The 15,339-nt window shown below is 42.6% G+C and overlaps 1 protein-coding gene across 1 annotated transcript in view; it reads left to right on the top strand.

Moving 5' to 3' along the window:
* The window catches only part of TTC17 (tetratricopeptide repeat domain 17), a 47,720-nt gene extending 37,453 nt beyond the window's left edge, over window positions 1–10,267 (top strand). The window contains exons 20-25 of the mRNA XM_030452324.1: window positions 1,966–2,086; window positions 2,430–2,589; window positions 3,043–3,126; window positions 4,143–4,262; window positions 7,342–7,485; window positions 9,197–10,267. Of these exons, the coding sequence (XP_030308184.1) occupies window positions 1,966–2,086; window positions 2,430–2,589; window positions 3,043–3,126; window positions 4,143–4,262; window positions 7,342–7,485; window positions 9,197–9,328 (761 nt within the window). The 3' untranslated portion in view covers window positions 9,329–10,267. The remainder of the gene's footprint in view (window positions 1–1,965; window positions 2,087–2,429; window positions 2,590–3,042; window positions 3,127–4,142; window positions 4,263–7,341; window positions 7,486–9,196) is intronic.
* Window positions 10,268–15,339: the final 5,072 nt, after the last annotated feature.

Genomic DNA, 15,339 nt, shown 5'->3' with positions numbered 1-15,339 from the left:
GACAAAGCAAGTCTCTTGCAGCTTTTGCATTACCCTGGTTTAGTTCTTTTGCAGCTTTGGTATTCCACTGATTTATCACCACAAGCTTGCATCACTAGGTAGTGAAATACACCTTCTAGATCAGTCTGGGAAAAAATCAGAAAGCTCTTCCATCTGCACCTTCTTCTTGAAGTGCACCGTAAGTTTATCTGCTGAATAGAAACTTCGTAGATAATTCCTGGAACTTCAGAGGATGAAGTGGCAAGATTGGAGAATGAAAGAGGTAAAGTAGAGAAGTATTAAAAGAGAAGGGAGGTTTTCATTACCTTTTTCCTGATCTAACTTATTTTTTGCATTCAGTTTTAATCAGCTGAGAGGCATCCCTTCAGGGAGAAATGCAGGATGAGAGCTGGAATTGATTACTGACAGAAGGCAGAAAACTTGGTTTTAAAATCAAATTTAAAAACGAAACATGACTGTTGGGCTGTAATTCTTTTGGTGATACTATAAGAGAAAACTGCCCTCTAGAAGACCCAAGCTACAAAAGAGTAGGGTTTAGCACCAAGAGAGGTGGGGATTTGAGGGACAGGAATTAGAGAGCAGTTGATGATGATGATGATGATGATGCAGGCTGCTTCTACTGGTGTGTTCAGGTGGACAGAAATCATCACCAGGTGATTGCTTGGGATGAAGTTTGAACCTCCTGGAACCTTATGATGCCAAAGAGAACCAGAGTAATTCACCCCCAGGCTTCTTGCCTTACCATTATTTCAAAGGAGGTAAAGTTTTTATGTCATAGGGCTGATAGGAAAGCAAAGATGAGTTCTCCAAAACATTTGAATCCTTGACAATTTGGTGACCTAGAAAGTGATTTCACATTTTCAAGGTATTTACATTAAATCTCTATTCAGCTTCTTTTTTAGCAACTGAAAAATGGTGGTTACTGAATTAAATATTTAAATAGGAAGGAGGGATTACATGAAAACAGACTATCATGAGCACACACTTGTCTTTTCCTTGATGTGTCTTGAAATTTTGGGAAGCATTTTACTAGCCTTTGGATGGGAATTATGATTTGCATCCAAATGGGCAGGATTTCAGGTAACTAGAAATAAACACTGAAATACTGCCTACATAGCTGGTGTGATAGCCTGGCACATTGTTAAACTTGGCATCCCTCTGTGCAGATTTACAGCTACAATAATTTTTCTTATGCTCCAAACAGTTTGGATGTTTCTGATAGAAGAGGAAAATGTTTCCTGACAGTTAACACAAACTGGATTCCTAGGACTTGTTTCAGTATCAAGCAAATAAATGTAAGGGAAATATTTCAGTAGGCTTTGGTTCAAAGGTGAAGACCTGGTTCTTGTTTCCCTGATCTGTTAATGTGAAGCAAGTTATGTCAATTTTCTCTGCCTTAGTTAACTTCTCTGCAAAATGGGAGGGCTGAAGTGTAATTGCTTAATAGTTTCAGAAATGTTGCTATCTTGAGTGTAAGAGAGCAGTAAAAATCACTATCTGTCTTAAACAATATTCATTGAAAAGAAACAGCAGTAGTTTTCACCTGGGATTGTCAGAAAATGGAGCAATAAACTTTTATTAGTTTTTACTGTAGCTGTAGAGCACAGATGATGACTCATTTATGAACTTTTTTTAGGGACATTTAAGTAGAGACATTACCTGTAAACAAGTTCTTAATGTCTGGCTACTGAAAAAGTCTAATGAAGCAGGGTTGGAAACTCCACCTCCTAACTTCTCTTGCTTAGAATCCAGTTCTGTTCTCTTTGGATCCCACAACTTCCATCTAGCCCATTCAGAAATGTTCTTAAATAAATCTGGCTGGAGAACCATGACTTTGATAACGTTGGGAATGAATCCACTGGTAGAAAAAAATTTGGAAATAATTGCACTGAAATACAATCTCTTTCTGCTTCCAGACAGTTTCTGCTAATTTTTTTTTTTAATGTTTTTCTTTTTTTCCTCAAGGCAAAAAACGTGATTATCGTAGCCTGGGCTGGCCAAGTCCTGATGAGTGCCTGAAACTCCGCAGGGTGGAGCTCACAACTGTGGCCAGCACATGGCTTGCTGTGTCTGCTAAAAACATTGAGTAAGTATCTGCTGTGTTAACTTGAAATTAGCTAAACATACAAAGCAAGTCAGCTACATGGCCTTCAGAGAGCAGACGTTAAAGATTTTAGTATTCTTTTAAAGAAAGGGAAGAACTACCAGGATTTCAAAGAAGTTTGGGAATATTCTGTGGTGTTCATCAACAGACTTGCAAGTAAATGTGCCCACAAATGAGTGTGCCCACCAAGATGCTGTTCCTTTTGCTTCTTAAGATACTCACGTGAAGTTCTGCTGTCTTCTGGGCAGTTCACACTGACTAGAGAACTGAATAATCTCTCTTGTGTTTCCTTCTCCTGATTAAGCTTCTTTTCTGACCTTTGCAGCATTACAGAACACATTGATTTTGCCACACAGCTGCAGGAACCAGCCATGGAGCCCCTCTGTAACCCCAGCCTGCCAGCCAGCATGCACACTTTGGATCACCTGCAGGGTGTCTCTGGTCGGGCCAGCTTGCATTACACTGGAGAAAGTCAGCTGAAAGAGGTATGGCAGGCCTGAAAGCTGGCACACAAAAATGCCAAGAACGTGGCAATTCAAGGTGCATTTTAGCTCAGTGCTCTGTCACCTTCAGTAGTGAATGCCTGGGTAAAAGTGTAAGAGCAATGCAAGCTGAAAGCTGTATTTTACCAGCATGTTTTCCCAGCCACCTATGATCTGGCCTCAGGAAAATCATAGAGCACTGTCAGTATCTTTGTGTTTATAGCTCTTGTCTGACTTCCACGCATCAACTTCTGTCATTCCTAGCATTCAGTGCCATGGGGTTATAACCCTGTGTGATGATACAACTGGTATTAACTCAAGGCAAAGAGTGGTGTTCAGGTTGGAACAGGTTACAGCATTTGGAAAAGGCTGGGGGGGGAAAAAAAAATCAAGCATGTGAAGGACATCTCTTACCAGGTTCTAGCATGTAAGCATCTTATCCTTCCTCTCCCACAGGTGTTACAGAACCTTGGCAAAGACCAGTACTCACCACAGTCACTGGAACAAGTTGGTACTAGAATAGCCAAAGCTTTGGAGAAGGTAATGTGGAAATAGGAGCAGTGGGAATTCTGGCTTACTGCTCATGACTCCCTCGGTGGCTGATCCAATGTTGAGCCATTTGTCTGCAATCCCAGCCAAGGAGGAATGTGTGTGTAGTAGGGGGTTGTCTCAGCATCTGTAATGCCCTCAGAGGTATTTTGTTGAACTGTACCCTGTACATACTCTGTCAAGTGTCTTGCATATCCCTCTAATAAAGCCTCAGCTTCTCAAATTTCCCAGTGTTCCCAGCCCTGTAAGTGAGCACTATTGCAGGATATTGATACATATTCAACTATTTTGGTGAAGTTGCTACACCAAGTCTGAGGGAAATCAAGAGACTTTACAGGCTTGGAACAGCTGGTTAAGGAATGAGGAGCATAAGCTGTGTTTTCTTCTGTCCCTCCAGTTGTAGGAAATGATGAGGGAAGGAACAGGAAGAGCCACTTCTTGTATCTGAGTCCACAGAATTCAAACACATAGAATTTTCCTTTCTAACACATGACATGGGAGTCACAGCGAGCTGGAGGAACCAAACTTAATCAGCTGGGCTTGTCAGGCTATTGCTCTGAGCTGCATCCCAGAGTATCCTTTCTCTTTCTGGTGGCTACAGAGAGCCTACCAGTCCAGTCTGATAACGTAGCTAAGTATTTTGCTTCCTGTTGGGTAATACGTACCTGGGCTGTAATATGTGCTGGGTTTCAGCATCAGACAAGTGGTTAGGAGCTGTTTTGGCTGCTGAAATGGCAGTTGCTTTTTAAGCTATTCACTTGCTGTTCCTTTCTCAAGAAAGCAATGCTACATTTGGAACTTGTGTTACGTTTGGCAATCTCATATACCTGTCTGTTGCATGCATGTTCTTAGATAGGAAACCTCTTGCTGCTTTGAAATTGTTTAATACTATTTTTTAAGCCAACCTCCCTCTAATTGAATTTACCAAATCAATTGGAAGAGTAACAGACAGGAAGACTGTTCACAGGAGGTGCTGACATGACTTGTTTTGTTGGTTTTTTCCCCAGAATCAGACTTCCTGGGTCCTTTCCAGCATGGCAGCTCTTTACTGGAGAGTGAAAGGCCAAGGCAAGAAGGCCATCGACTGCTTAAGGCAAGCACTGCACTATGCCCCCCATCACATGAAGGTGGGTACAGATGTGACACTGCTCAAACAATGCTTAGTTTGTCACTTTGGAGCTTTGTCACTGTGCCACAAAGGAGCCAGGGAGCTCAGCTATAGTTAAGGCCAGCATGGTGTGTGCCAAGTGTCTGATGTTTTAGATATTAGGTACTTGTGGTGAAACCTCAAGACATTCACTAAGTGTTTGGTGTGGACTGTCTCTTTTTTAGAAATAATTAAAAAGACAACTGTGAAAGAGGTTCAGGGACTTTTTCCTGCAGTTCAGTAGGCTTAACTCCTCTCTGGGCAATGCAGGTTTGACACCGTCTCCCACAGGATTCTCCTGAAAAAGCTGTCAGCCCACAGCTTGGACAGGAGCACCCTGTGCTGGGTTAGGAACTGGCTGGAGGGCTGGGCCCAGAGAGTGGTGCTGAACGGGGCTGCATCAAAATGGCGGCCGGTCACTAGTGGTGTCCCCCAGGGATCAGTGTTGGGCCCAGTGCTGTTTAATATCTTCATTGATGATTTAGATGAGGGGATTGAGTCCATCATCAGCAAATTCGCAGACGACACTAAGCTGGGGGGAAGTGTGGATCAGCTGGAAGGCAGGAGGGCTCTGCAGAGGGACCTGGACAGACTGGAGAGTTGGGCTGATTCCAACGGGATGAGGTTCAACACGGCCAAGTGCCGGGTCCTGCGCTTTGGCCACAACAACCCCATGGGGAGCTCCAGGCTGGGCACAGAGTGGCTGAGAGCAGCCAGACAGAGAGGGACCTGGGAGTCTGGATTGCCAGGAAGCTGAACATGAGCCAGCAGTGTGCCCAGGTGGCCAAGAAGGCCAATGGCATCCTGGCCTGGATCAGGAACAGCGTGGCCAGCAGGTCCAGGGAAGGGATTCTGCCCCTGTACTCAGCCCTGGTGAGGCCACAGCTTGAGTCCTGTGTCCAGTTCTGGGCCCCTCAGTTTAGGAAGAAGACTGAGGTCCTGGAGCGGGTCCAGAGAAGAGCAAGGAGGCTGTGAAGGGATCCAGCACAAGTCCTGTGAGGAGAGGCTGAGGGAGCTGGGGATGTTCAGGCTGGAGAAGAGGAGGCTCAGGGGAGACCTCATCACTCTCTACAACTCCCTGAAAGGAGGTTGGAGCCAGGGGGGGGTTGGTCTCTTTTCCCAGGCAACTCTCAGCAAGACAAGAGGGCACGGTCTCAAGTTGTGCCAGGGGAGGTTTAGGTTGGACATTAGAAAGAATTTTTTTATGGGGAGGGTGATCAGGCATTGGAATGGGCTGCCCAGGGAAGTAGTGGATTCTCCATCCCTGGAGATATTTAAAAAGAGACTGGATGTGGCACTCAGTGCCATGGTCTAGCAACCGCAACGGTGGTTCAAGGGTTGGACTCGATGATCTCTGAGGTCCCTTCCAACCCAGCCAATTCTGTGATTCTATGATTTTGTTCTGCATATCTTGTTCAAGGACTTTGAATCTTTATCAGCCCTTGGACAAATCTTGTGATATTAAGATTTGGGAAATCTCTTTTCTGGTTGTGCTTTTAAAAGAGGGTAGGAGGGAGTGATACCTAAATGAAGAACTTAAATGTATAAATTTAAAGTGTCTGGGCTGTGAATCTCAGCCAGGCACTAGTGCCTGACTTTGGGCAGCAGTTCTGTGCTTTACCTGAAATGAGGCAATGCTTCAAACACAATCTTCTGCTCAGTGTTTCAGCTGACTAAGGTGCTTCCTACCCTTCACCTTGGCACTTGGTTTGCTGAGCATTCTAATGCCTGTTCCTCTACACCCAAGGTCCCCCTTGCAAACTGATAAATACAATATAGGCTGCTCCCTTAACACTGCACATTTCACTTGGGGACCTGAGCAGCAAATTCTGCAGCATTGCAAAATGTAGACTACTTTTTCAGTCTTGGTCTTTTCCATCTTAAATCCTTTTCTGAAAATCAGAGGCAAAATGGTTTACACCTTCAGGCTGTGTCATTAGGGGGATTTAGCCATTAGCAGTAGAAATGCCTTGACTCAGAAATCCCATCTTATGTCTCTGTGTCCCCTGTAATTCTGGGGCTTTGCACTTGTCCTTTTAAAACAAGGTTGGCACCAAGCTCTAACACAACAAGGCCTTGCTTATTTTCCTGTCTTTATGTAACTGAGAATGGTTCCTCAGAACCTATTTCCTATTTGAATTTATTCTCCTCTTTGGTTTGAGGAATTCCCTCTACTTGCTCTTGCCTTTTCTCATGTAAACAAAAAGTAATTTCTTTTCCTGGGGGCTTCTTTTGTGATTCCCACTTCCCATAATACCTGCTTTGCAAACCTGAAAGAGAGATCCACCAAAGCTACTCCTTGCCTTGTGGAGGTCAAGGAGGCAGGGATCAAATACCTCCCAAAATTTTTATTGTCCTGTGGAGGGCACCTGAGCCTTGCCATTAAGCAGCATTTTGTCCTTTGAAGGCACGAAGCCCAGCTCCCTGAGTCTGTTATGGCTGTCAGAGCTCAATAGTTTTGTCAGTCAGACAAGGTCAAAGTCTGGAAATCCAGGAAATAAAAACCATACCATTAGGGACTGGCTGAGAAAATGTTATTTATAGCTGTTATCCAGTGTCATAAGGGAATTCTGTTGTGGAGGCAGGATAAAAAGCTGTGCTTCAGTTGCACTAATGGTTAGACCCTTTTTTTTTTTTTTTTTATCATTTCCCTCTTTATATTTATATTTTATATTCCTCCCCCTTTTACACAAGAGCTGAAGGAGGGTGGGCAAACCAACTGCTTGTCTTGTCTCTGAGAATGCCTCTTTATCTTTGGGAGGAAAACTGGTGTAAGAGCATCTGAAAAATGAAGTTGCATATTAAGACACCTGAAGTGAGTTGGTTTTTTTAGTTGTTTGTGCAACACTATTGGGAGCAGATGTGTGTATGTGAGGGGGGTTTTTTTGTTCACCATTCCTATCCAAAAGCCCTTTTCTAGTAAAGTAGGTCTGCTCATCACTTTCAAGATCACCAAGTGGGCAGCAACCAAGGGAGAGTCTGCTGTTTGTATTGCTGATCTGGAGCCAATTTCAATGGAAGGAACCTCCATTTTCTGACCATTTTCTCTTCTCTTCCAGGATGTACCACTAATAAGCCTGGCAAACATCTTCCACAATGCCAAACTCTGGAATGATGCCATCATTGTGGCCACTATGGCAGTGGAAATAGCCCCCCACTTTGTGGTCAATCATTTCACCCTGGCAAATGTCTATGTAGCAATGGTGAGTGTTGCTGTCACCCAGTTGTGCCTTGTCTTGGGTGGGCTCATTTTAGTCATGAAGTATTTGACAGCCAACATTTTTATTCTGACTTCAGGATGCTGTCTGCAGAGCTCTGCTAAAACAGCAGCAAACAGTTGGTAATTTTGATTGGCTGTCTGAGCAGAGGATTGTTTTGTAATACTGACACATCAGTGATAAATTTGGGAAGTGGTTTGGGAAGTGATAGATTTCAGAAGATGTAATCTTCTGAAGAGCTGACGTTAGGCCAGTAAGTAAAACCCAGTTTGTGGTGGACAAACACAAGGCTACTTTAATTTCAGTATGGGGATTATCAACACCCAAAATAATTCACAGAGTGAACTCAAATTTCTTCATCCTTCATTCTTCATCATCTTGATCCTGTCTATATTTTAATTCACAATTTAGCTTTCAGTGCTTATTCTGAATACAAAATGTTAATTCCTTTTATCTGACAAGTTCTATATTGGTTGGTGTGTTAACAGGGCCAGTATACTAAAAAAGGCACCATTAAAATGAGACACAGTTGATCTACGTGTCTGTGTCTGAAGTATTTTCAGTTCCACCTTCTTAGGTATCCCTGGCAGTTTTCAACACTTGTCATAGATTTGTCCTTAGTGTTTTACTCCTCCTTGAGGAGATCATGGAGGTAACAAGGCAAGCTGAGCAGGTTTATGGCTCTCAGGGTTGAGAAGAGCTGAAACCCACATCAGAGGCAGAATGGAAACTGCATATCACTGCAAATGTAATTTATTACATCCAAAAAAAGCAAAAATGTGGTTATTGTTTTCCTTGCTGTGTGTCAGTGCTCCTACAAAATAATACAGGATTTTCTATGTAATTCTTGTTAAACCTCTATTAAAATACAATCATTTTTTAAAAAGCAAGGCTTTACAATTATAACACTGAGCTGGTTAGTGGTTATAATATGGCTAGAATGGACAAATAAAGTTACTGAGAAAAGGAACTTGAGAGAAAAAAAACTGTTGAAAGTGACTGAAAAACCCAGAATGGTTTTGGATCTTTTCCCCTCTTGGATTTCTTCTGATACATTCTCAGATGTTGTCTTGCTTTCCTCATTGATGAAGGAGCTGAGTGGCACAGGTAATGAGTTTTCAACTGTGTAAAAATAGATGTAAATTCTACATGAGTGCTTCTTGCTACTATTCTGGAGTCCAGCTTGAAATTACCCAGCTACTCTATGCTCTTAAAGTTTCATCTGTTTGATTTTTTTTTTTTCTTTTACTGTGGGCAATCTTTTAAAAGTAATTTCAGTTTGTTTCTAAAAATGTTGACTTTATAGCAAAGTTGATGTTTTTGCATTGCCCAATATTTAAAAGTTTTAATCTATGTCAATTCTGACTGAAATCTGGTTTTAGATGTTGCTTTTACCACAAGATTGCAATACCTGCTATTAAAAGGGAAAGCCAAGAACATTGCTCAGTAATGCTTAGCAGTGAGTTGACTCCTTTCCATGGAGTATGCAGAACTGGGTCATTAGCCCAGGAATATCAGAGTTATTTTGGAAAGAAGGGGCAAAATAAAACCTCCTAAACCACAAGGATTGGTTCAGTTACTCGTGCGTGTACCGTGCTGCTCAGCTACTTAGGAGAGGCAAGGCACAAAAATTGTGTTTACTGCATTATTTTTTTTTAGAATCTGACTCTTCTCAATTTTTTTTTTCTTTTTACAGGAGGAGTTTGAAAAGGCAATGAAATGGTATGAGTCAACACTAAAACTTCAGCCGGAGTTTGCCCCAGCCAAGAACCGGATCCGCACCATTCAGTGTCATTTACTGCTGAAAAAAGAGCGGCGGGCTCCTTAGGGAGCAGCATCTTCCTCCTTTCCTAACAAAAACATTCATTATTCTCTCTTTTTTGCTTTTACATGTGCTAAGATAAATTGAGGAATCAACATTTTTAACGAGACTTAAAAAAAGAGATGGGATTTGGATCAAGGTTTTTTTTTGGTTGTTTTTTTTTTCTCTAATACGGGAGCGTCTTTGCCAAATCCGTTTCAGAGACCATAATTTTCAAGCAGCCATGTAAATATTAAACTGAGAAACTTCCATGAGTCCATGACCCAGGCACTGTTACTTTTTCTGAGATTGGCATCAGCATCCAAACTAACTTGCTTCATGCCTTATGATCTAAGTCAGTGGAAATGCAAAGCACACACCTGTACCAAATAGTAAGGGGAGATAATCAGCAGTTCATCCATGTGAAACTCATGCTTTGCCCACTCTTGTTCACTCCTTACCACATTACTTGCTTTTTTGGAAGGAGAGGGACAGGTTTTAGAAGGTTTATTAAAAAAAAAAAATGTTAGGAACATCAAGCATTTTTTGGAATTGTCTATTTCTGTTGACAGATGAGGAGAAAAAGAGAAGGGAACAGCAGGACACTGAAGCCAAAGTGGGTTTTGATCTTATTTGCAGAAAAAAAAAATTCACTGAGAATCCCAATAAGATGTTCTATACTTGTCTATATATTCCTAGCCCCCTGCCTCCCTGAATGGTTGATTTACTAATTCTTTGTTCACTGTATTTTTAACCATTTCAGAATAAGGTGCAAGTTTATGCTCAACTCTGAGCCACGCTTTCAGCTGCGGAGGAGGTGGGAGGCAGTTCCAAGGAATCATCAGCAAATAAGCCAGGTGGAAGATTCCCAAATCAGTTCTCTCTTTGGTTGGTGGAGGACATGATTCTCCAGACATCATTGTTGAATCAACAAGGGCACATATTTGAAATAAAATGAATTGTTTATGAACAAAACACAGCTTCTCCTCTAATCTTTGTCATGCGCCATTTGCAGGAGCCCAGGCCTGGGGAGCTGCAGCTTTTCCTCAAGAGCTGAGGGGCAGGAAAGTCTTCAGTGCTTCTGATCAGGCAATGATTTACTGCTTATCCATGGGAAACTTCCTGCAGCTTTCTGCCAGACTCCTCTTCCATGGCAGAAAGGAAAAAAGGGAAAGTTAACTACATCAGCTGTCTTCTGTGTAACCTACCCTCCAGCTTTCAGTGTTAAACAGAGTGCTTAGTGATTCTCTTTAAAGAAAACATCATTTATGAACTTACTCTTTTTTCTTTTTTTCTTTTTTCCTTTTTTTTCCTTTTTTTTGTACTTTTTTCTTTTTCTACTTCCAGTGATGCAGATAAAGAGCAAGTATGGCAGTGGTAGTAAATGTGATGTCAGTCGGATTTTTTTTAATTTTAATACTATAACTTTTAACTTCATAGCAGCATCCCTGCATATTTGTATATGTAATGGAAAAGGAGCAGTTCTAATGCAAATTTTACCTCTGTTTTACCCCAAGGGATTTTCATTCATCTAAGAAGCCTGAAAGAGGTATGAGCAAGTGCTACTCTTGGGTAGATTTTTATTAAAAATGGGTGAAAGTATTAAATTTTTGTCAACAGAACCAACAGGATGTCACCCAAGGCTACTTGAATGCTGGCTGTTATGAACTGGAAGTGGGCATAGCTCTAGCTAGATAAACTCCCAAGAGGAAGATCCCTTTCTGGAAGGTCTGGAAGGAACGTCACCATGAGGATCATGGACTGGGATAATGAATTCCAGAGATTTCTCAAAGAGGTGTGGGCTGGGAAACCAGTAAGGAAGGTAGAAATAAATGGAAAGGAGTTCCTTTTGAGGTAGAAAAAAAGAGTTTTCCTTGAACTAAAGCAATGCACAGAGAGGCTTCTTTTAGTCAGTTTTGTTAACTGGTCTGTTTTGCTTTGGTAGGGGTTGAAAAACACTGGGGAGTCATTAAAATACATCCAGTAAATCTTCCATTTAACGTGCTGGGTTTAAAATGCAATATACAAAATCTTCCCATCCACCTTACTGCTTGGTCTCTTAATGTCTCATGGCCACATCCAGGGTTTGTCACATCCTCAGCTCATCTCTCCTGTCTCACTGCTGATGAGGGATGCTGGGGCTGAAGTGAAGGGTAAGGCAGGTCCCCAGGAACCTAAAGCAGCAGCAAGATGTGGAGGACAGATGGTTTTGACAAAAGATGGGATTAAAATAGGTCTTTTCTGGCTCACCAAGGGTTCATAGCACTGTCAGGCACTTAAAATTGCCATTACTTCTCCTGTCAGTTTACACCTGCCTTGCTGCACTGGTTTATATTTATTTAGAAATGCAGCAAAACCAACATGCAAAAGGCAGGAGCACTGAAGTCCTGCATGCATGGCCATGCTATAAATTGGTATTAAGACCAAGGAAATTGGTGTTTCTCTTCTTGCTCTGCTTCCATTTCCAGGCACCTTGGACTTCCTACATGGATTTTGAAACCATGTCTGCTTTTTCTGAATGCTGGTTACTTTAAGGGAATGTTTACTGCCTTAATCTCATCATATTTGTATGCACAGCTGTTAATTTGCTGCTGTATGCTGAACCTGCCAAACCACTAATTTGAAAATAGTCCATGTTTCCCTCATGTTTTCAGAAATCTCAGGTAATTTCTCAAGTTGTACTGCATAAACAGTACAAGAAACTGAATCAGGGCAATAAAAATCTCTGCTCCAAACCATAAACTTGACCTGAGGCCAGCACCAGAGCACGGATCTTAATCCCCCATTTGGTTATAGATAGAGAATCCTGGAGAAAGCAAAAGGAAAACTCTCACCTCCTTTGCCTTCACCCCTCCTGTACCAGTGCAAGGAGTGATGGTTGTGACTCCTTGGGCTGTGTCCAGGTGTCAGGAAAATCATGGTGATCCTGGGAACAGAAGGGAGCTTGGGCAGTGGAGTCAGTGAATTTTATGGAGAAGAGGAGCAGGAGGAGTTGGCTATTTAAGGGTGGCATTGCCCTTCCTTCCACTGAAGCTCTTTTAAAATAAGCTAAACTAGTTGTCTAGACTCCATCCTCAGTAAATGGAAAAGTTGTTATCTTGGGAGGGTGCTCTGCCCTCCCTGTTGTAGCACCTGACAAATCACCTGCTTGAGCTGCCTCTTCCTTGCTACTGACTGGAGATCCCTGTGCCCAACTCATCTGATTTCACTGTGGGGCTTGGGAACTCAGTCCTTACTCTCTGGCTCTGTTAAATGTTTCACTAAATCAGACTAATTGAAGGATCCATAATCACAGGTAAGTGGCAAAATTCTGTCTTAAAAAGTTGTTGGGTTTTTTTCCCCCTCGGTTGTTTTCAGAGTATGCCCAGGAATGAAGTATGGGGCAAAAAAAGTCTCCATTTGTTAACCCAACAGCATCATCTTCCTGACATCCAGGAGCTTTGGAGACCAAGAGCTACAGAAAGAGACTCAGATATTTCTGCATATGGAGGGATGGGTTTGATTCACTGCTGGTGGCAGAGTTGTGCTGCTCGGGGCTGCACTGGTGCCATATGAAAGAGAAAACCCAAAAATACCACTTGGGCTCCCGGTGTCACCTTCAGACAACAGCTCTGACAGTGCAGTGGAAGCTGGGGTTTTAATTTCCATCACCTGGGGACACCTTGCATCACCTGTGGTGGCTGGGGTTTGGGGTGTTGTTGTTGGGGTTTTTTTGTTTGGTTTGGGGGGGTCTTTTTGGTTTGTTTTTTTTTATTTTTGCTTTTTGGGGTTTTTTGTTTTGTTTTTTTTCTTTTGACAGGTGGAAAAGACTCATTAGAAAAGTTTTCTGATGGAGCTTAAATCCTTCCCCCTCCTCTCTGGCTCTCCTTACTTCCCTCTTACAGGAATTTTGTTTCTGTCTTTGTATGAGGAACACAGTGCCAGACTTTATGTATTTTACACTCATTTTCAGAATTATTGTGTGGAGACCTGTGAAGCAAGGAATAGGAAGGGTTTAACAGTCTCTGTATCAGCACTGAAAGAGTGCAAATGCTTTAAAACTTCCCTTGGCAGTCAGAAAAATTGCAGCTCCTCTTCTCTTAGAGCTCCTGGGTGTTGTGTGGCAGGTTCAGGGTGGTCCTCTCCTCTCAAGCATCACTTAGGGATATCCTTCTGGAGTGCTGGAGGTTGCCTTGATTTCTTTGAGGACCAGTTGGCCACATTCGGGTCAACAAGACTCTCTTGAGAGAAATGCCCCAAAAGAGTAATATTTGTCACTTGTGGGGCTGCTTTTACTGATTTTTTGGTTTTTTCTCTATTAATTTGCTGGATGTACTCAAGTTTGCCAGTGGGGATTTTACCAGTTCAAATGCACCTGGAAACACTTAGGCTTTGGAAGTTTTCCTACCAATTTGCAGTCTTCTTGCTGAAGCCTGGTGGTTTGGTCATCTGTGAGAAGAGGGAGAAGTTCATCCTGCAAGTGACTCCCAGGAAATGGCAGGCAAGGGAGCTTAGAGGCAATTTTTCCCTAGTATTATTTTTAGGAAATCTGCACAAAAGTGATGCAAGCCCTTATTCCATCAGTATCACATTTAGTAAGTGAAAGTCTGAATTAAGTAAAAGGGTTCCCACACTGAGCTTTTCTCCTTTTTAAGTATTGAAAAGCAGTGTTTTGGTAAGGCTTGAAAAAAAAGCAGCCCCTCAAACTACTGCAAGTAGTTGATTTGGGGGTGTGTTTTTTTGTTTTTTGTTTTTAGTCTTTTAAACCAAATGATCTGCTTCTGGGTTCTAAAGCAGAAATTGTAATATCTGAGTTCAGTAGACCCAGAGGAGGTGCAGTGACAGTGCCACAAAGGAACAGTTTCCAATAGAGGTGAGCAGGAGTTTGTGGTGTTTATGAGCTAGGGGAGTTGTTTTAGGGCAGATGTTTAGATTTAGAATCAGGGAATGGTTTGTGTTGGAAGGGACCTCAAAGCTCATCCAATTCCAGCCCCCTGCATGGGCAGGGACACCTCCCACCAGCCCTGGTTGCTCCAAGCCCCATCCAACCTGACCTGAGACACTGCCAGGGATGGGGCAGCCACAGCTTCCCTGGGAAACCTGGCACAGGGGCTCAGCACCCTCACACCGAAGAATTTCTTCCTTTTTAAAGTTTTTTGTTGTTGAAGATTTTTTCTTAGGTTTGTTTTTTTTCTTGACTCCAGTTTCAGGCTTCTCCTTCCACATCCACTCCTTCAGAACCAGGTTATAACCAGTGAAGCAGAGTTCTGCTGTTTGCATTTTTTTGTGCCCATGATGTGCTAGGTTCCATTCTCTCCTCTGAAGTCTGTCCAGCTCCAGACATCAGCCCACAGTAGAATTTCAGTGGTTACAGACTGGGTCTGTGAAGCTCATCCCATGGCCAGGTTGAGCTGTTCAGGCAAACCTTCTGGGTCCTGTCCTTCCCCAGTAACAGCACTGAAGGTTTTAAAACCCACTTAAAAATTATTTTAAAATCCATTCAGTTCTCTGAGCAGACAGCACTCTGACAAATCAAGCAGCCATCATTCTGGTACAATTCAATGGCAAACTTTTCAAGATGAATTTTTGACTGTTCTGCTTTTTGATCTAAATCCACCCTTTTCTTCTCTATGTAATTGTCAGCCTGCTCTGCCCTTCCACACCAACCCCTTCCTCCAGCCATCCCTCCCTTGGAATCTGGTCATGTAATCCATCTTTTCCCCAATCCCTTTGTAAATCCATTGTAGGTGTTTTAGTGTCCATCATCACCTGTGGCTGAGAGTTCTGGTGCAAAGTTTAATTTCAGATGAGTTACAAACCCACAGAATTACCTTGATTGGAAGAGACCTTCAAGATACCAGAGTCCAACCATAACCTAGCACTGGCAAAACCTTAACTAAGCCATGTCCCTGGGCACTCTGTCTCTAAGGGACTCTTAAATCCCTCCAGGGATGGTGAATCCACCACTGCCTGGGCAGCCTCTTAACCCTGCCTGATAGCCCTTTCAGTGCAGAAATTCTCCCTAATACTCAACCTAAATCTATCCTGGCACAACTTGA

This window comes from Calypte anna, chromosome 5A (assembly GCF_003957555.1).
Source record: "Calypte anna isolate BGI_N300 chromosome 5A, bCalAnn1_v1.p, whole genome shotgun sequence".
Lineage (NCBI taxonomy): Eukaryota > Metazoa > Chordata > Aves > Apodiformes > Trochilidae > Calypte > Calypte anna.
Note: the sequence above shows the minus strand (reverse complement) of the source record. Positions and strands in the feature narration are given on the sequence as shown.